Raw genomic sequence first — 22,142 nt, forward strand, 5'->3', positions numbered from 1 at the left:
TGCACCCACCCACACACAAACACACACACAAGCACACAGATCTACACATGTACACGCATGCATAAAATGTACACACAGCCACACATACACACACAGACAAGTAGACAAAAACACACTCGCACACAAACACGTGCAAAAGTCGACAGAAAACCTGCACGTACACACGCCTACGCACACGAAAAACAAACAAACACACACACATTTCCACCACATATAAAGTATGACTGGCAGAGGCGTGCTTGTAATACTACTCATGAGCAGCTCTAACCCGATCAAACATCCTTCTCTAGCAGCAAAACCATGCAAGATTAAAATGATGTTTGATCTTCCTTCACATTAAATCCCTGCTGCTCCTCTTATCCCCTCTACACCTATTATCTCCTCATCTCCCCTCACCTCTTATCCTCTTTATGCTCCGCCTATCATCTCCTCTATCGTCTATGCCTTGTCTCCTCTCTCCGTTTCTCCTCTCCTCTCCTCTTTTCTTCTCCTCTCCTCCACCTCCTCATCCCCTGTAGCCTCTCCTCTCCTCTCCTCTCCTCCTATCCTCTCCGCTCTCCTCCCTCTCCCATCTAGCCTGTGGTCATCGTTGTCTCCGCCCGGAGCCGGACGGCTGGGGGAGGGAACATCATATGTTGTTCCCTCGACGGTGAAGGTCACGCTTCAAGGTCAACAGAGCTGAGACGCCTTCTCTCCCCTGACTAAAGAGTAATATCTGGGGAGCCGAGACACCTTCACTCGCGTGGAATAATTCAGCTTCTCCAGTTGTTATAGTTTGGTGTGTTTGTGTCTCCTCGCTTTATTGTGTGTGTGTGTGTGTGTGTGTGTGTGTGTGTGTGTGTGTGTGTGTGTGTGTGTGTGTGTGTGTGTGTGTGTGTGTGTGTGTGTGTGTGTGTGTGTGTGTGTGTGTGTGTGTCCTTTGTTTGGCATCTTGACTATGTGTTTGTGGGCTTTATTCTGTATCATGACTGTTTGTGTTTGTCCTTAGTCTTGCATCTTGACTTTGTGTGTGTGTGTGTGTGTTTGTGTGCTTTATTCTGCATCTTGACTTTGTGTGTCCTTGTTTTGCATCCTGACTGTGTGTATGCATATGTGTGTGTGTGTGTGTGTGTTTGAGTGCACTCTTGTCTTGCACTCATCTTGTCTTTTGTTTGGCATCTTGACTTATGCTGGTTTGTTATTTTGTGTCTTTACTATGTTTGATGGGTATGTGTGTGTCCATACATTATTTTGTATATTACTGTGTGTGCATGAGCTTTATTATGTATCTTGACTGTGTGTATGTGTGTGTGTCTTTGTAGTTTGACTGTGTGTTTGTGTGTGTCCATGCTTTCTTTTGTATCTTGAATGTCTGTGTGTGTGTGTGTGTGTGTTGGACTCCGGGCTTTATTCTATATCTTCACTCTGTTTGTGTGTGTGTGTCTGTGTGTCTGTGTCTGTCTGTCTGTCTGTCTGTCTGTGTACGGCATGGGTCAAACCGCAATCACATAAAAACACGATAGGGTTGTTATGGAGACAATAAAAAAAAAACATCCAATAAAACATTTTTGGCAGGAAATAATTGCCAATTTAGACGTGTTCTCCGATATTTCTGTTTACGTTGACAGATAATATTCACACTCTGGCCAAACACATTGAAACACGCTGACACGGCGGTGTCTGTTGTAAGCTGACTACATCTGAGCCAACTGCACGAGGCCTTTTAGGTGGGGCAGTTTATAGTGTTTGCTGGTGCGTGAGCGCTGGATTCGTCTGATTCGTGGGGGGGGCTTGGAGCTTTTATCTCCCTCCAAGACGTCTCTTCCAACCACCTGCCAGTAGCCGGCAGGCCCCACATCTGGGGATACGCCCGGGCCATAACCCAGGGCAGCAGACAAACATATCTGTCAACGGGTCGGAATCCAGAGCGGGCTCTGTTGGACTGACAGCTGCACATGCAATTGGCGTGAAGTCAAGTGACCCAATGGACTCAGATCCAGATCTCAGTTTGTTAGTTGGTCTTGTGTGTTAGGGAGATTTTCCTTTTATTCACATGTGGTGTTGTAAAAGCCTAATGTGGTGCAATTTATCATACCAATAAAAATGTAAATGTGGAATGGTTTAAAACACTGTGTCCGGTCATTTAACCAGGGTCAAGGACAGCCAGCTTCTATGGCCAGGACATACACATTAACATACACGTGTGTGTGTGTAGATGTGTGTGTGCTTAGATGTGTGTATGTGTGTGCAGCTGTGCGTACATGTAAGTGTGTGTAGATGTGTGTGTGTATAATGTGAGTACAATACACACATTATATCTCTGTGATACACGCCTGTAGCGTTGCAAATCAATCTTTGTGTCATTTTAATACCTCCCAGGCCCCTTCAACACATGCCTATGCATCCAAGGCCAGAGCACATCTTCTCTTCTTGTATCAACCCTGTCAACAGAGAGCCCTGGGATCCCTGTTCTCCTTCTCAAGGTTCTCTATCTTAAGCCCAAAGCACCAGGAGTGCGATTTTCAGTTCATGTTTAGTGCAAAAAAAAAGAAACCTATTGTTTTATAGGAGCAAAGCCCATTCGCCGTGATTGTAGCAGGGCTGTATTTTTCTGCTGGCTTTGTATAGGTCTCAGCTCTTTTTTTTTTTAGACCTGGAACATCAAAAACATGATTTTGCATCTGTTCCTGATCTTCACGTTTGTCTGTGTTTCAGTTGGTCCTCTTGGCTGTTTCTGTTGCTTCTGTGTCTCTTCTACATTGTTATTATACGACCAGCACATCTGCCTGCAGCCTGCTCCCTCGCGTACGTCCTTCCTCCTGAGCATCTCATTACAGAACAGGCGTTTTTTTTTACTGCCTTTCTTATGTAAGGTTACAACCACAATGAGTAGAGGAAGAGTAGGCGGTAGTGGAGTAAATAAAAAGCCTACGGAAGGGTGGCTCAGGGGAACTCACCATGACGACGCCACCTGATTGGTCCACTGTGCACATGCTCATTATTGGTGCCATTCCGATCGTTGTACCCTGGAAGTAGACGCCACTAGAAAACAGAGGACGGACATCAGAATACGACCAGATTCTGAACAGTACAAACATGAATTAAACACTGATATTTTGTCTTTATCGCTATATTCCTCTCGTACCCAATTGCCTTTATATATTTTTTGCAATTATCTATAATATACGTCTTGTTCTTATCTTTACAGCTCCTGGTCTCTGAGACCCAACATAATGTTGTCGTATGCCTACGATGACTTTGTCTAATCTTTATCTTACTTTAAACAGTGGTCTTCACACTGAGGGTTTGGACCATAAAGCCTGCCTTATGGTCGGTGTGATGTGCCATTCATGATGGAGAGTAAACGCACGGCCGTGGCATTTAAAGTGGCCGTTAAGCCGTAACATCGGTGGACGCGGAGATCGCTCACACTTTGTGCCGAAGCTTAGAATTGTCAGGGGAACGTGACAAATCGTCGTAGGAACTGTCATGAGTGCAATAGCATCCGTTTTGCTTCTCTTTGGCATGCGTAGTTCACCTTCACAAATTAAGTCTACGTGGGTTGCGGGACAATTTGCATTTTAATTTGTTATTTAACTCTAAAATATATATGCATGCCTACATGCCTTAGCTGTGTCTTCAATGAATTGGCATGTTTGAAGACTCAAAGGGGGCTTTACTGTATTGAGTCGTCACATATTTGTGCATGTTATTATCAAGTTGTCCGACTGGCTTACTTAATGTACGCAGTGCAAGCCAAGCGAATAGGCAATACAAGATTGATACATTGATTCAGATTCCGAACGATATACAAAGATGGATGACATTTCCCTGGCCCTGGTAATGTTTGGTGGGCCCTTGGGCCAGGAGTCCCTCCACAGGCGAACCATGGCATGCAAAGGCTTGATGTAATATTTGGACAAATGACCAAATTGGCAGTTGTGATCCTGTGGGTTCTTCTCACCTGATGAGCTGGGCGTTGTCGTGAGGTTTCTGGGGCAGGAGCTTGACTTTCCTCCAGTCCAGGAACTCGTGGAGCGTAGAGAAGGGGTCCTGAGACACGGGACACTTGTCGGCGTCGCTCCACACCTCCAGGCCCACTAGGGCCACCCGGATGTTCAGGGGCCTGTAGAACTGCATGGGGGGGGTTTAGATTAAATCTGAAAACGTCATTGTCAACCGTGACAATTGTTTTGACATGGCTCATAGGATGGAAAAGCCAGGGCCCATGGTGTGCGCTAGAATGTTTTGAATAGGTTGTGACTCAGGGATAAAATACATAAACGCATGCAACAATTTATCAGGGATTGAACCCAGTACCTTTTGGCTGGGAGTACAACCCCATAGCCACTAAACAACCCTGATATCTTGTTATTGGACAATTTTTATTTTTTCTTTCCATAATTCAAGTGTTTTTGGGCCAGAAAACGATGTGTGCTTTCTCTCCACCCAGAGATAATCATATTGCATTTTCCATGCCAGCGATGTATTCAATTTCAGCACATTCGTAAAAAACCTTCTGCAATACATCACAGAGAACCCTTTCATATCTCCTGACAGGTATGTCTCCATTAGAAAAAAGAAAAAGATAAATTTATTCTGTGTCGGGGGGAGGCCGACTCTTACCTTGTCCACATAATTTGCTATCTCCACCAGTCTCTGCTTCACTCTCTCCACGTCTTTGCCCTGTTTCTGGAACTGTACACAGAACATTGTGTTAGCCGTAGTGAACAAGAACAAAGAAAAGAGTCGTACTTTCTCAGACTCGTGCAGACATTTCAGCTGTTTTTCTTTCTTTCTCAATGCTGAAACCTCATTAGGGAGAGTGCTAGAAAAGTAGATTTGTCCGGAGATTTGCAGAAATGTGTAGCAGTCCACATTGGAAACAGAGTACAAGAAGTTAGTGAAACATGGAGGGTTGAGCGGCATTGCAGGGCTGTTTGGTTGTTGTGGAGGCAGATTGTTTGGACCTGGATGTACTGGATATAAAATACAGGAATAAAAGAAAAAATGGAATAAAAGGTTCCATTAAAGGATTTAAAAGCAAACAGGAGAGCAAGATGCTGAAAGCAATTTATAAAACGTGTGTGTTGAGTGATGTTTCACATGTCAAACTGCCTTTCTGTGGATCTACAGGGTACGTCCATCTGTGGGCCAGGGGCGTGAGGAACTCTTTGCAGCCACACCTGACTGATTGACCATTCTACAGCTTCTCTCGTTCCAAAGAGCAGTTCAAGCAGTTCAGCGTTCACTGCTGGCATCAGCTGAGCGTGGCGGAGAGGAAATCCTCCGGCGTGCCCAGGTCTGCTTACAGAAGAGCTGGGTTGTATCCTCCCGGCCTTTTCCTGTTTCCTGCCCCCCCCACCCCCCCCCCCCCCCCCCCCCCCCCCGCCGACCACACCCCCACTCCAACCCCCCTCCACTGGGGGAATTACTCACCGCTTCCTGTCTGCAGAACTGGGCTGCTGCCACTAGACCATGTTGCACACTGACCTAATTTTGCAGCGGGGCCGCTGGGACCTGTGTCACTGGTGGTACTGCTAACCCTCCCCCTTTAAAGAGCTGCTCCTTAGTGTGGCCCTGCTGTAGTGGTGGTGGTGGTTGGGTACTGTTACCTCTCGGTTGTCCGCGACGATGACCAGCTCCACGTATTTGGTGGTTTTCTGGGCATGTCTCTTGTGCTACGTTTGAGAGAGGGAGAGGGAGGGAGAGATTGATTCAATTAGGAGAGGAGGCAGTTTCAGGAGGAAAACACATAACTGGTGTCAAGGGCAATGTGTTTTCAAAAAGTGTTCAAAATGTGTGACCAAAAAAAGCTTTCGCTGATTTAGCGGTCTCCTTTGGCCCATACATTGGCACAGTGTTGGAATATAACAGCTTCCCCTGACCCATTTTAAAAACTTCATTATAAATCCTATTACGCCTGTAATACATAAATCTGTTCCAGCAAAAAAGACTAAGCTACCATGAATTCATTTTTTTTCAAAAGCATATTGCAACAATTTATACAAGAACATGTTTGGAATCTGCAATTACTTACGTCCCTCGTTGGTATGCAGATTATATAGCAGAGAGAGAAATTCTATATTCTAAGTTATTAATAGTGAATGCATGTTGATCAGGATTGGTAGTATTTATTCAAGTTTAGACAGAGTGGGCATCGTTGGCAATGCTGGCGGAAGATTCAGCGACCTGTCCTTTTGACCAATCACACAGAACAAGAGCAGTGGGATTACACACTGTTGGCAGATCCAGTGTATTCTGATGGCAGATGGACGCATCTCAACATGCCACAAACACGTAGCACATGGCACGAGCACTGTGGGCCAAAGGCCACCGCAGGGGGGTTCGAACGTTGCCCTCTGAGCCCACAGTGTAAAGACCACGGTGTGGTGCAGAGACCAGGCTCTTTAACACAGAGATCTCCTATCATATTGACCTGGGTGATAACTCATTTCAACTCTTATTTTCCACCAAATTAACATTTGATTGATATATCTATATAAATCTATATAAAATAATAAATCAATTACGGGAAACAATTAATTCATTAAAGGGACTCTGTTTTGAAATGGTTGATTTGGTCATTGCCAGTCGTTTAAAAGATTGACCTCACAATGAGTGACAGCACATGTACTAGTGGATGGATGGATAGGTTGACACAGAAGGACCCACCCAGTGAACTGTACCAACTGGTTGGCTAATCTATCCATCATACATGGTCAGAAACTCCCACTTGTGATATCGTTATTGGATACATTCTTTAATGGCTTGGAATGGCAAATCAAATTCATAACGGATGGTAAAAAATGGGCACTTTAATGATGATGATTTTTTGTATTATTTAGAAAACACAACAAATCAGTCATCAGAAGAACACTCACCCGTGTGCTGAATGAATGAAAGGGGTTTCCCATGCCGTCTTCAGGGGCGGGAGATGACACGTTGAACCCATGTCCGCAGGTGCCAGGCGTGAGATTGAGGTCCTCCAGGTGATAGAGGAGGTGGGTGTTGTTGTCTGCGTAGCCACCGCCGTGGGCCGTGGGAGTGGGCTCAATGACAAGTGTCTTGTTCTCGAGGGCGATGAATCCCCTGCCGAGGTAATCACAGGGTTTGGTGAACAAAACACTCGACTGGTCGCTCCAACTTCAGACGAGATGTCTGGACTCTGACACTTTTATCAAAAGTGGAACAAGATACAGTTCATTAAGGAGCAGGGAGGGCGGTAGGGCATCTTGCTTAAGGATGCCTATGAGATAGGCTTGGGGAAGTGGGGATCAAAACCAGAACCTTTGGGTTCTGGGTCGGTGGGTGAACAGTAAATGTCACTGAAAGAAGAAGAGAACTAAATTAACTTAAAAACCATTTTTGTATAATTTCCCCAAATATTATATCAGAATGATATAATGTGTTCCTTGATGTTAACAGTACACATTTACACAGTCATTTAAATAAATAACGTGCACATGCTGTTTGGGGGTAATTGAGCAGAAGATGCAGATTATAATTTCTATATATTTTTTCTTGATGGCTGAAACTCGGGCACTATGCGAGTGGCCATTAGAGAAAAAAACCCAGACAGAAATAAGTGCTAAACCACAAACACCTCGCAGAGTGATAAATAACGATGTGTGACGAATGCCGACCAATAAACAAACCCTCCTAGCATCTAATTTACATTGAACCGAGGGGGCTAACGACTTACAGGCCATGCTTGTGTACACACACAAACACACACACAGGGCCAGGGCCATGGGCAATTAACACCACGCTTAGAGATGTTGCTGTTTGTTTGTGTACATACATCACAACAGGGTCAGAAATGATCTGAAATTAACGGGGGCTCAGGGCATTTTGATGCTTATAAAAACAGTATTTCCCCCTGAAATTGGGGTGACGTGGGCTTTCAAAGCCCACATTAAATAACTCATAAACTTCTGTATTTTACGCTGTGTTTGCAAAGCAGTCTATGAATATTGGTCTGTTAGGCAACATAGAAAAAATATACTATTTGCCGACATTTGACACAATTGCCCTGGAAGGTTAAAAAATGCCCCTGGACCGTAGCCTAGGAACCTGACGTATCTGCAAGGCTTATTTGCTCTAGCCTATGCTTCAGGCCCCACTCCAGTTCAAACTGATTTCCAGTAGTCCTGGCAGGGGCCAATCCCAAGCGTACATCTAATATGGGGCGGGTTTGATATGAGGTCTGCCCTGTGGTGCGCCCTATGGGAGTGCCGTTGAGGCATCTACATAATCCAAGAAGGCTGTCGCTAATGTGTCACACGCTCTGATTGGTTGTCGTAGGTCTATCCAATTGTGTCCAGTGCCTTTTGGTCTGCGCCTGCTGATAGTGCCCTTTGCAAATGGAGAAATGACCTGAGAGGTTCCAGACCAATATGCATTTGCAAATTGGTCTGGCAATGTCCTGAAATGTATTTAAAGGGGGGGAAGAAAGCCCTTGTTAAAAAAAAAGTTTACTTCCTACTCTGTAACATATTCAATTTTTAATTTCTTACCGAAGGCCCGAGCAGGCACTAAGGGAGACATCCGATTTCAGACGACCCTGCACCTCTCCATGGTAGTAGCAGTTTTTCTACGAGAGAGAAAAAGAAGAAGAAAAATGTAATGTCTGTCCTGCTCCACCGCTCAAAGTGCTTCAGGAGAGGCTGAGGCAGAACAGCCCTGGGGAACATCATGGCTGAACAGTGATCCCGGGTGGGCCTGACATCGTCCGGTATCGTGGGTAAGGGCAACAGAGGTAGCGGCTAATTTTAGCGGCAAATTAATTCAGTGTCTTTGTCCATTCAGCGCCTCATCGCACGTTTTATGGGAGCACATAAAGCTCCCCAGTAAAATGTTTTGTTGTCCCACCAGGCATAACTCTTTGAGCGAGTTACCAAGAGTCAATTATAAAGTAAAGTAAGAGATCTTCAGCACTGGCTTATTCCCAACAAACTTTTCAAAGGGAAACTTTTCAAGGGGGCCGAGGTCACGTCGTTTTGAGGTTGTACAATTATTACTTTACAAACACATGGTGGATCATCGTAACATTTCCTTCCGAATAAAGAAATACAAAGTTGATGTCTCCTGAGTGGTCCACTCCACGGTCCAACATTAGTTTTAAATTACCTTTTTCAAAGGAGATGCGACCAAAACAAGGAGAGGGGAATGTTTCCATATTCCCGTCTCAAACATGAACGATATATTGAGAGGATAATGTTTACCGCTCACTGTGAACGCTTTTATCAAACAACAAAACTGTCTGGCCATATTTATGTTTTCATACTGCAATATTTATACAATATTGAAGCATAAAACATGTCATCCAGTGACTCAAATAAAATACTCAATATATAGTTCCATCTAAATCCTGCTTTTAGTAGCAAAAACAAAGATGTACAGAACTTTGAAAAGTTGCAAAGGCTTTGTTAGAAAACCGCCATTTCCCTAGTTTTGACATGCTACCTTTTAACTGACCTTCTGGGTGGCCCATTGCCCACAAAAAGAGGTGTGCCTTATTAATGAAGTCCTCTGGGGATTAAGCGATGGCTCAATCCTAACAAACTCCCTGGCATTGTTTTCCGGGCATTATAATAATTAATATCAACATGGTCGCTGCCAACTCATCAGGTCTCCAATATGATTACAACTATTTCACATTAGTCTTGATTTGGTTGAGGACTGATTCTCTCTCACACACACACACACACAGATTCGCTCAGGCACTCACACACAGGGGCACACACCAGCTGGCACAGACGTGATTATAATTAAAAATAAGATTGTATAAAATCACTTAGAAAGGATTTGAATGTTTGAAGAGCCGCAGCAACGGCACATCCTGCTGGTCTCCTCAGTTGAGGGATTCATTCGTTCATTCGTTTTCATTAGTATTTCTAAAAAAGGTCTCTTTTCTCAAACAGTGTGGGTCACCAGGTCCACTGTATGCCAGCTGTGTGCCCCGCCCACAAAGCCCCGTGCAGTAGTAAGCCTACCGTGGACGCGTGTGCGCTGGTGACGGCGTCTCCGTCCTCTCCGTAGTGCGTCTCCGTGTAGTGATTCGTAAAGAGGCCGCTAGAGTCGGAAGACAAAGAGAGCGGAGGATTATTTGACAGAAAGCAATGATTTCTGTGTCAAATGCTGATGCAAGACCGTTGCAAAACACAAACACTGCCATGTTACCAATGTTATAACCAATGTTTCAGACAACCGTGTTTTATATGGCTGTCAAGAAACCATGTAAGTATTTCAGTAGACAGACATAGACAGATAGACAGACATCAAATCTTAAAGAATACATTGCTTTTTTTTCAATAAAAAATAAGTCCTATTTTAAAGTTCCAATGTGTGTTGGATATTTTGTCTTCAAAGGTTGTTAAATGAACCATGTACAAATTTGTAAAAAGATGAACAAGTGCTTTATACATAACAAATGCCTCTGCAAAAAACGATACATGGTAATTTTGAACATAGTGTCCTTAAATACACCTCCCATCCAGAAGGGCGGTTTAAAAATTTGCAATTTGCAACAAGAAAAAAATTCTACTGGGAGAAGGCCTAATTATCCTCGCCGTGTGCCCGCGGGCCCCGGTGTACTGCTGGATGTGTGCTTGTTTGTGTGTTTTAACACCTTGGGTAATAAACAGATGGACACACACAGTTCCAGTCTGGCTAGGCAAGCGATAGAGAGAGAAGCACCTTTCTAGAGCCGTATCTAGAGCTGCATGCCTGCCTGACTGGCCAGGAGAGGTGTGTGTGTGTGTGTGTGTGTGTGTGTGTGTGTGTGTGTGTGTGTGTGTGTGTGTGTGTGTGTGTGTGTGTGTGTGTGTGTGTGTGTGTGTGTGTGTGTGTGTGTGTGTGTGTGTGTGTGTGTCTTTTGTTGAGCCCCCTATGCTGGTTGGTTCAGCCTAACCCGATAAGGTCCGGTCGTAATTCTGTTTCCTTTTCTTATTCCTTCCCCTTATTGTCCCACAGACAGGCCACTGTTATATTCTTATTTAAATGTAAATCTGAATCCCTCGGCCCCAATCTGTACATTCTGACACCAACGCGGCCTGTCTCTGAGAGTTAATAAAGAATATAATCTTATCTGGAAAACCTGCGTTTTCCTCGGGATGCCCTTCCTCGTAAAAGCGAGATGAAATAATGTGTCTTTCTGTGAAAAGGGCACAAGAGATTTACATTGTAAATGGCCAGCGGGCTGCCATTTGGTTCATTAGGCCAGTCAGATGGTGTAGTCTAGATCTAGATCATGTATTTAAAAAACAATGTATTTAATTTTATGTAAAAAAACATTCCATAGCTATGAGGTCTGAAGATTCAGAAGAATACTGTAGAATACTGACACAGAAGCCACTCTTTAATTTCCTTCTGCAAACGTGGGTGAAGCATTTTAATGAAGGCAGGCATTTGTAGAGAGGTGGAGAACGTTTTCCTTCTCTATTATTCAGTTCGGTGTTTCATATTTAATGCAAACCTCGTATTTCTCTAGATGTGTTTGGCTGGTAATGGGGCTTATCTGGTAGAGTTTGCCTTAAACCCCATCAAGGACATCGCCATCATTTGTCTACCAATGGATATATTCCTCATAGAATTTACATACACCTGATTTGAGCAAATGAGACCCACAAATCTCACTTCGAATGAAATGAATAAACCAAGTCGAGGCAAAGCAGCTTCCGAGATAAGACGCAGCCGAGCCCCATGGGAAATGAAGTTCTTTTTTATGATCGTATTATGCCACCACTTTTCCCGAAACTCATAAGGTCTTTAAATACCCATTACGCCTTTAATGTGGCTTATCATACCATTAGCGACCGCTAAACCAAATCTGATAAGCTACCAGCTGGTAATCACCTCCGTTTGAGTCCCATTTGAAATATGTGACGCTAGGCTAGGATAAAATAACACAGAGCCGGTGTGAACGCGCTAATGTGTCGCTGTTAACCCCAGCAATGGGGTGTTTCTCGAATAAGGGTTAGGAAAGAGGGCTGGTGGCAGCCTTGCGTTTCTGATGCAAGTCAATTGATCAGTTAGGAAATCAAAACCCATGCAATTTTGAACTTTGTTACCAGAACTGTTGGTGGTTCTCTGATGTATTTTTTTGATAGATTAAAGGTCACGCTCATGATAATTCCCGGTTTAATGCTGTACAGTTGGTTCATAGAGGTCTTTTGGAATGGGGGTGGGGTTGGTTGGTTGGTTGGTTGGGTAAAGCTGGCTTACAGCAGTGACCAATGGCATACCATATTAAATCTGCTTGTTTTACAAGAAGAACTGTTTGGCAAGGCATGGAGCAGAAGGATTCAAGCCTCCCCTTCGTCTTTGGCAATATTCCTCTTATGAATATGGTTACAAGTTTTACAAATAATTAATCTTAACTTCTACATTTTTAGTTTGTACTAGTGTATTACTCCCAATCTCACTCTCTCATACACACACACACACACACACACACTAGATAGATAACAAAGATATAAACACACACACACACACTCTCTCACGCTCTCCCTATTTTGCTCTCACAGTATTCACAGGGATACTTGTGCGTCAACAAAAAAAACTAGAAACATATCTATCAAAAATTGCCATGGGTAGCACACCGGGGACCACACACACACACACACACACACACACACACACACACACACACACACACACACACACACACACACACACACACACACACACACACACACACACACACACTACTATCAGCCCCTGGTCACCTTGAGATAGCTGGCCATGGATTTTGAATGCTGCTGTAGTAGTTGTTCTAAAGCATTGCAGTGGAAGTCAGCAAACATGTTGGCATATTGTTTGGGTTCTAGGGCTTTAACAGGGTGGGAGGGGTCGGACATTTAGTTCACCATCACCTTGGTAAGTCGAAGGGGGGTGCGGGTGTATCTACTCAAATGGCATTTAGATGAAGGACAGCTTCAAAGTATCCGCCTTTTCTTTGATCTCACCCCGGGGGAGTCACTACGGTTCCCGGTACAAAGCGATCATGACTGATGACGTAGCCGAATCAGTTTACTCTCCCCTTACGGTTCAGTGTCTTGGTACAGTAGTACAGTGATGAAGTGTAAAAGTGGGTCCCAGCCGAGGAGCTACGTGTAGCGTGGTACACGGCAGATAAGACGTGCTGCAGCATTCTGCCCAAAGCACACGGCCCGCTTGGGACGGATGCAAAATTGTGTTTTTGAATTGCCCCGTCCAAAGAAAAACTTGTCCAACACACAGAAAGATACAGACCCAATACATTTGCACTGTGTTCCTTTTGCCATTAAAAGAATATGATTATATTTATTTTTTGGGTCGCGTTACAGCGGAATTCATGCTCCATGTGCTTTGGGCTCTCGAAATATAAATCATGGGTTTGTGCGGCTCTGGCTCAGATATTTTAACTATTGCAGAAGGACGTGACGTTTGGCACCCCCAAGGATTTGAGCCGCGTTGACAGGTATAGCTTGGAGGTTGTTGATCAGTTCAACAAATGTCAAACCATAGTTCCTTTCTCCTCCTGGAGACTACGGAGGAAACAACCTCTGATTCATTCTTGGTCTGTAAACAAAGACCTTTTAGAAATATTTTCTTTAGGAATGAGTCATTTAAAGATAAATCAAATCGGTGCATTTATGGAAAATGAAATAATGCAAGGAGTTAGTCACAGCTTTTGGCATTTGGAGAGAAAGACTAATTAGTAGTTGATAAATGAAAATAATTTAGAAAATGCCCTTTTCGAAAGATTAATCACATCCTGAAAGGTGATTTTTTTTTTTTTGCTTTTTCGCTGCCAGAACACATGTTTCCTTCAAGGTGCACCAGTTTGTTCCACGTGTTTCAGAATGGTCGAAGAATGCTTTATTGATTCCAAACTCCTTAAGAGTCCACTGGTCTTTGTCACAAGACACCACCCTGAGCACTAATGACTTGTAAATATGCTAAGGCAATATTCCTCTTATGAATATGGTTACAAGTTTTACAAATAATTAATCTTAACTTCTACATTTTTAGTTTGTACTAGTGTATTACTCCCAATCTCACTCTCTCATACACACACACACACACACACACACTAGATATTGATTTTTATTGATTCCAAACTGATTCCAAACTCCTTAAGAGTCCACTGGTCTTTGTCACAAGACACCACCCTGAGCACTAATGACTTGTAAATATGCTAAAAACTAAATGGTTATAACCTGTGCAATATCCATGATCACACAGGGAGAAACATATTATTTTTTAACATCTGAAATTTAGTCAGTATCTTATGCTGTTACCCAAAAACTCAGAAAAAGACACACATTGTATGTTTGTTACACACATACAAAATCACTGGCTATTTATATCTAATGCTCTGGGTTGAATGATCAACAGTGTTGACTATGGTCAGTTCTAATCCCCTAACAAAGACAGATAAATGTGTTGATTGGAAAAGAGGCAGATCATTCGCTAGATTGCTCGTGAATTTAGAACAAACAACAACAGACATGCATCATGGCTAAATTTAAAACTGTCAATGTGTAACGGTGTAAACACTACATGATTTGTTGATTCGCAGACAAATTCAATCTTTCCCTAGGCAGAGCGCTGTATAAAATGTAGTTGCATATATTTATATTCTAAGAGCTCACTCTATATTATTTATATATTTGTATATATAAATATATATATATATACACACATAATTCCAAGAGCTGTGGCTGTAACATAATTCATTATAACATTCCCTGGAGTGTGAATCCAGTGCGGAGAAAGACATGTCTCTTCCTCTGCATTATACAGGCCGGGTTTGATCTCTTCCTCTGCATTATACAGGCCGGGTTTGATCACGGCTAAATAGTGTGTTTTATTAAGCTCCTCTTTCTCCACACTAATCGAATCCCTGCCCTCTCCTGGCTCATATCTACCAGAGAAGGATCATTCTGTCAGGGATGGGGAGCGAGAGAGAAGAGGAAAATGTAGACAGAGTTGGAGAGAGAGAGCAGATGGAGGGCAAAAAAAGTGAAAGAGAGGGAATAAGAGTGATAGAGGGGGAAAGAGTGAAAGACAACCATAGAAATAAAGAGAATTAGAGAATGAGAACATATGGAGGGATATGGTGGCTGGAGAGTGAAAGAGAGAGAATAAGATATATATATATATATATAGAGCATAGGAGACAGAGGAGAGCAGTGGCTGACAGCTCTAATTCTATATCCTGGTACGGCGTTGGCTGTAATTGATTTACAGTGGGCTGCGTGTCACCTTGGCTGAGCCAGGACTCTGTAGGAGCACTGAAGTGTACAGTGGTAGATACAGAAGGAGAGAGAGAGTGAGAGGGAGAAAGAGAGAGAAATCCCCAGAGGTAAAGATTCATAATTTATGAAAGATCATTCTCCTGTGAGGAACTTTACTAACCCCAACTTGTAATCTGACACTCTCTCTATTAAATCATGTAAGGGTGATACTCATATGTATATGAACATCCAATGTGTACATTTACATTTAGTCTTTTTTTTTTTTTTTCTATTCTCCAAAGCCGGGGGTGAGGGTGAGAACAATCAAAATATGGGATTGAATTAAGTGCTTCATAGTCAAGTTTTTGAAAAACAAGCATTATTTTTTGTAACATTAGTGCACAATCATCACATCTCAAGATACAAAGTGTGGCCTAGGTCAAACATGATTCAACCTGAGCGTCTGCCGAGTCAGTGGGTTGTAAAGTATATTTCTTTATAGAAGAAAAGGGGGAATCTTATTAAGAAATAAGCTTTGAACCAATGGATAACAGACTGCTGAAACAAGAGGAGCGCTGTATCAAAAGTGAACACAAGTCAAATAAAGAGACATTTTACTGCATTTCACAAGGCAGTGATCGAATCAGCGTGCCTCCAATACAAATGGCTTTTTAAACTTTAGCGAGAAAAATAAGAATTTGATATATTATCGTGTCACACAAGCCTCAATTAAAAGCAATTTCAGAGTTCCAACATTTTGTAAATTTGTGGATTTAATTGAGAAGAAACATAACATTGATAAATGTATTTTGTAATACGTTTCTAACCTCAGGGAAACAAACGCAAATCAAATTTTCTGACTGGGAACAGATATATTGAGCTATGGCATAACACTTTCACACAAATCCACAAAATATTAATAATAACAATGCATTTCATTTATATTGCTCTTTTTAGACACTCAAAGACACTTCACAAAGGCAAAAGTAGATGAAAAATACAAAATAAACGCATGCAAACGGATTGGCAAATAGCAAAGACAGTGTGGGGAGGAAAGTGAGATGTTAAAAGCACATTTGAAAAAGGGTGTGTTTTGAGTGATGCTTTCATAAATAACGTTTTAATAAAGAAGAACCATATGTATCTCTTTTACAGGACAAGGCATTGTCACACCCAGGCTACAACAGCAACACTGCGTAAGAAGAACTTGCACCCACACACCTTGTTTTATATTTTGGCCCTTAACGACAACAACCAACCGTTGCTGATGAGTAGGACCAATTGAATAGCAACTATGAATCCATGCACCACCTCTCTATCCCCCCTCTGCTCCTCTGTGGAGCGTGGAGGGCTTTTCATCACCTTTCTCGCAACACAAACCCACGCCTCACCACGCACCGTATGTCACGGGATGCCCAAGGCTAGTTAGCATTGAGCTACGCTAGGTGCTCGTCAACAGGAGTAGAAAGCAACACAACAAGGCTCTTTGGAATAGAAGGGCCGAGAGCCTTCTGTCAGTCCTGACTCATATCAAAACCAAAAGTGATGTTCTCCCCTCCTTCGCTCTCCCTGGATGGGCAAATATATTACTGTTTAGTATCAATCAGCGATCGACAGTTCATACCACCATGTGCATTTATGAGTTTCTTATGTTTTATATGATATGGCGTAGAATATAATATAACTATTTGCCACAGGGGGGAAAATTATTGTGCACATGCACAGGGTCTGCAAAAACTTTAATGATCATGTACATACACAACACAGACAGATCCATACAACAACCCATCAATGACACATGACAGATATAAAACACCCATTGTACAGATAATACACCCAATCCCACAGTCCATGCAGTAATGGGAAAGAAGGGTAAGGGGTTAAGGCGTTGGACTCTCATCCGAAAGCTTCCTGGTTTGAACTCTAATGTTCTAGTCAGGATGTCAGCATCCTCAAGCAAGACATCTTAACACTACCTGCTCCTTAATGAGCTGCATCTATCAAAGTCACTTATACTGAAACGGAAATAGCTTAACCACTGGCTGGTGAAGGACCACTACCAAGGCCTGGTTGACTAGGTATTAAAAAACGCCTACGCACGTGAATACGCAACGATTCAGTCCGATGATTAAGGACAATGATTCAGCCTGCTGTTGTTCTGCTCCTCTGAACCCTACTCTCTACCTGGATGACACATTGCCATGATGTCTCACTGACTACGATTTCAGAGAGAGAGAACAAAAGAGAGCATGATTAAACGAAACAATCCCAAAAAAAGGCCCTCCCTCTCCACTCCCTCCATCTCATGTTTCTCTGGAATTGAGAAGTGTTGCATTTGTGATCAGGCAAGATGGATTTTCTGAACCATCAGAGAAGAGATGCAATGATTGGTTGGTCTTAACTCTAAATTGGCCCATACAGAGGCAGGCGAAGTCAACCAGAACAGATGTTCTCACAGAGCATCTCAATCATAGCTGACGGCTATGGTATTTCTTACAAATTACACTCAAATAATAGCTCTTAAATCGTACCTGCAGAACCTTTCAAGAGCATCGAAAAACGATTATGATCTAATCAGGCCAGGATAGTGTCATAAGGCAAGGCAAGGCGACTCCCAGACCAGGTAGTGGGTTTGATCCCCAATGTCTGCAGGCTAACCTGTAGGCTTCCTTGATGAAGCTGACCTTTAACTCCTACCTACTCCTTAATGACCTGCATCTGAACGAGATACAAGTCATTTAGGGAAAAAGTGTCAGCTAAATTACTTACAAACTGTACTCATGAAATATCATAGGATATATTTGAACCATTATTCACCTTTTGGTAAAAAAAAAAAAAAGATGTGCAATCAAACAATGTCTACTGTCATGATTTAACGTTTTCTACTTCCACATTTAATAAAGAGCCTTGGGCCACTTAGGTGCAGCAAAGCTCCAGATTAATTCGTTTTTTTTTTATAGAGCTGGCCTGCATGTGTGCCTGGAATATGCAAAAAAACTGAAAATGATTCCCTCACTTCACACATTTTTCCTCATTACTGTAAGAGCATGAAGTCATTTTGCCCCTCGGGTGGTTTAAAGGTACAAGTTGGCCGATTCAAACAGAGCCCGAGAGGAAAAAACACGCCCATCTACAATACGGCCATGCGCTGCGCAGGCCTCTATTGACTGGTTGTATAAAGCACACTAGAACCCTATGGGAATAACCTTCCACTGTCTCCCCCTGAATCCACCCCATTCAATTCAATGGCTTTTTCACCCCAGTGGAGCCAATTTGTTTTGCAAAATAGATGCTAGTGTCAGAGAGAGAATATTTCTTAAATTAGGTGTTTTATTTAGTAAATGAGCGTGTGATTAATGAATCGTGCGAGTGCGCTCACATCAGCAGGCGGAGGAACAATGTGTGGAGCGGGGGAAGCTGGTGAATGCTAGCCGTGCCTGGAGGCCGTATCGACAATAAGGCGCAGTCAGCCATATGCTTCTTCTGGCTCCTCCATAAATACACCATAGCTCACATCATTAAATGATTATCTGTTCATCCTTTTTTTTTTTTTTTACTTTTGATGAATATCTACGTCGAATAACTTTACGAATAACATTTTTTTATGCTTTCTCAAAGGTCTTGCGGTTTGGTGATATGCACCTTTGTCTGCTGAGCAGGGGTGTGATGTATAACCATATTTAATGGCCGAGTTTCAACTTTTGCATCATATAAATACTGCTTTTTACACACATTTTTTAGTTACATTTTTTTCAATTTCTGGGGGTCTATCCATGCAGAGGCCATTATTAAACCACACTATTCAGCTAATACCATAGTTATGCATGAGAGCAGCAGTGGAGGTGAAATAGATTACAGAGACAGAAACACAAAAGGAAAATCGACATGATGGATGAGGACTGCAGCGAAAGAAACGCTGGAGAACGTTAGCATGACTGTAGTGGGAGGGCCATTACACAACTCAGAACAGATGTCGCACACACCGCCATCATGCCAAGGGTCAGGAAGCCGCAGTGGAGAAAAAAGGTTATACATTTTCTGTTTGAAATTGAAGTTGACCGAGGGCTAATGGCTAATTTCCTCGTGACGTGCAGTCCATGGAGAACACACCTTTCCCTCTCTCCACTGGGTTGACTAGCAATCCATCACATTGTTTTAGCTCCAGGTTGCTCTTTAGCTTAAGGCAAAAGGATGTTCTTTATTTCCCCATGGACGGGCCACTCCGTGTGCCCATGTGCTGCCTCCTGGTTGGAGGGAATCAGGGGGCTAACTAGCACGTGTGCCTCTTCCAGCTAGGGCCCTGTTGTGTAGTGTTCTAAGGTGGTTAGTGTGTACGACAAAATAATTTACTATATATACATATACTATTTCATAATAATTTTTCATCAAGTCTCTTCATCCCATTACGCGTGCCGTTAATGAACAGGTATGGTTTAGGAGCAGCTCATGCCAAACCGGAAATGAGACCAGTCCACAATGTCGACAGGTCCAACACTCCAGACTATCCTGCTTATCCTTTCCTCCGAAGAGACAGACTGAGGCGGATATTTCCAGGTCCGAAATATCCGTCGCAGTCTGTCGACCACAAATAGTGTATCATGCCCTTTTCAGTCAAGCTTAGAGCATCATCTCTTCACAGAGGTGGTGATGCATTTGTTCATAATCTGTAAATCTGATGAGCGTGTTTGTTGCTGCGGGAAAAACAAGATGGAAGCTCTGTTGCTGCCTGTCTCTGTCTTTGCTGGTGGCCACATCGTTCAATCTTGTTGTAAGAACTGCATGCATGACAGGAAAACACACCTTAAAACTGAATGTTAATTAAGAGATTCCGAATGGTTGGCTATCTGTGTTTTACACATGTAATGGAATGAGTTTTCAGGCACTCGCATAAAGATTAAAAACATAAAATCAATAGAGAAAATAAATGATACGTGAGTAACTACAAGAAAATAACAGGAGGACGGAAAGGATTGTTACATAAATGCTTCCTCCGAAGGTATAAATGCTTCCAAACACTCTGCAGGCTGCAGGTCAATACTTTATAGGAGGTTGACTCAAACGTGTTCTCATAACCGAGGAGACGAGAGGTCTCTGACATCTCTCTAGCATCAGTTTTCATTTTTTTGTTTCACGTTTTCATTTCGTACTAATGTGGAACTGCAGATCTGGAAGGAATTCTTGTTTGATATTATTCATTGGAACCAAAGCAAACAATGAATAAATGGAGAACGGTTAGTTTCTGTTGGCCCAATGTATCACCACTTGGCTCCTTGGCTACTTGGCTCCTGGGCAGGCTCACTGTTCAGCTATGCTCCTCCGCCTTAAGGGTGAATAGTATTAGAAACATAATTAATATGGAAATACTATTTTCTCCAATGTTGCCTCTCTCTCTGAACATCTAACCCCAGTTAAACTACTGTGATAAATTGATAACAGAACCTTATTGATTTTCTATTTCTCACTGCCCACTCGATTTAATAAGCTGCCTCAAATAAACCCTTAATGCCATCACATTTCCGACTTCTTGGTGGCTTGGTTGGATCCACTTTAATCAAATACGTTTTTTAATATCAGATCATATTTTTCTTTATTAAAAGTGATATTTTCGGAAACAAATATGCAACACAGAAGAGAGACCACTTGCGGTGTGAGGATATTTATACAGTATATATTATGAAATACAGATTCTCCTGTCTACCCATACCTATATGAAATTGGGTGGTGAAACATTCTCAAATCTTAAAACATTGGATACTCAATAGAAATGCATTCTAAATGCTAGGCTGAGAAATAGAATGCAGAACTAAAAATTGCCATGGTTTCCAAAGATTCTAGAACTTGCCGATGGACTCTGATGACAGCAACCCAAACATGTGTGATTGGTCAGAAATTCATTGATTTTTTTTTTTTGCCGCAATCTGATCCGATTTCTCGTCTCCATAGAGACCCCACCCCCACCTCTACATGAATGGTCGCTTCAGTGATCAGTCAAAGAGTTGTAAAAGTTTGTCCGCAAAGAACTTCTTCGATCTCGACCAGCCGGAAAAAATTTGACTGCACTGATTCTCTAATGACATAATGGCCTTGCGTCTGTCTACCTCTGACATTATATTACCTTGGCAATATGGCGAGGGTTGTAGCTCTTAATTGGCACATTGGAACAAAAGAGTGGGTTTGATGGGTGGGTCGTTGATACTGTGCTGAGGCAGCAACATAATTCCAAACTTTATGTTCAGAGAGAGAGAGAGAGAGAGAGAGACTATTGGCTGGATGGGTGATGTCGCTCCTCAAAGTTGCTATAGATGTTTGATGCCAAACATCGTCGTCTATTTCAATAAGGGATTAAAACACAAAAAAATATATAAAAAAATAAAATACAGGAAGCAGAGTGCAAATACAAAAGTGAAAAGCAAGCCAAGTGACCTTTAACCTGTCGAGGTGCAAGGGCTTTTAATTTGCATATCTGGATTTTAACAGAGAAAGTAATATCAAAACTTTTTCAAGGTGACTGGAAATAACCAGATATTATAATCAAATATTCCCTGTAAATAATCACTATTTTTGCATATCCTGTTTACATGTCTATGAAGGGAACATCTTTGTCCTATCGGCTTATCAACAGAGCAGTTTTTTTTTCTCCCCAAACTGATTTATCAGCTGTCCTATTGACTTCCTGTCGAAAAGTTCCCAGAGTCCTCTCTGTTTATACATGGAACCTGCACTGTTAATTGTGCTGATGACCCTGAGTCAGGAGCCTTCACAATAACAGCGCAGCAAGAAAGTCCCCCCTCTATCTTTTAGGTCATGTGATGCACTTCCTGTCTGCCGTCTGTTTTCCTTCACACAGCTGGTTGATTGTGGAAGCACACTTCCTGTTGCAATTGTGTGTGTGTGTGTGTGTGTGTGTGTGTGTGTGTGTGTGTGTGTGTGTGTGTG

The 22,142-nt window shown here is 42.5% G+C and overlaps 1 protein-coding gene across 1 annotated transcript in view; it reads right to left on the minus strand.

The window, feature by feature from the left end:
- The window catches only part of adam12b (ADAM metallopeptidase domain 12b), a 72,177-nt gene that overhangs the window by 29,214 nt on the left and 20,821 nt on the right, over positions 1-22,142 (minus strand). Inside the window, exons 4-10 of the mRNA XM_084470278.1 lie at positions 9,978-10,056; positions 8,499-8,575; positions 6,864-7,071; positions 5,595-5,660; positions 4,606-4,677; positions 3,944-4,113; positions 2,937-3,021 (exon numbers count right to left, since the gene is read on the minus strand). Coding sequence (XP_084326404.1) covers positions 2,937-3,021; positions 3,944-4,113; positions 4,606-4,677; positions 5,595-5,660; positions 6,864-7,071; positions 8,499-8,575; positions 9,978-10,056 — 757 coding nt within the window. The remainder of the gene's footprint in view (positions 1-2,936; positions 3,022-3,943; positions 4,114-4,605; positions 4,678-5,594; positions 5,661-6,863; positions 7,072-8,498; positions 8,576-9,977; positions 10,057-22,142) is intronic.

This window comes from Micromesistius poutassou (assembly GCF_964030765.1).
Source record: "Micromesistius poutassou genome assembly, chromosome: 7".
Lineage (NCBI taxonomy): Eukaryota > Metazoa > Chordata > Actinopteri > Gadiformes > Gadidae > Micromesistius > Micromesistius poutassou.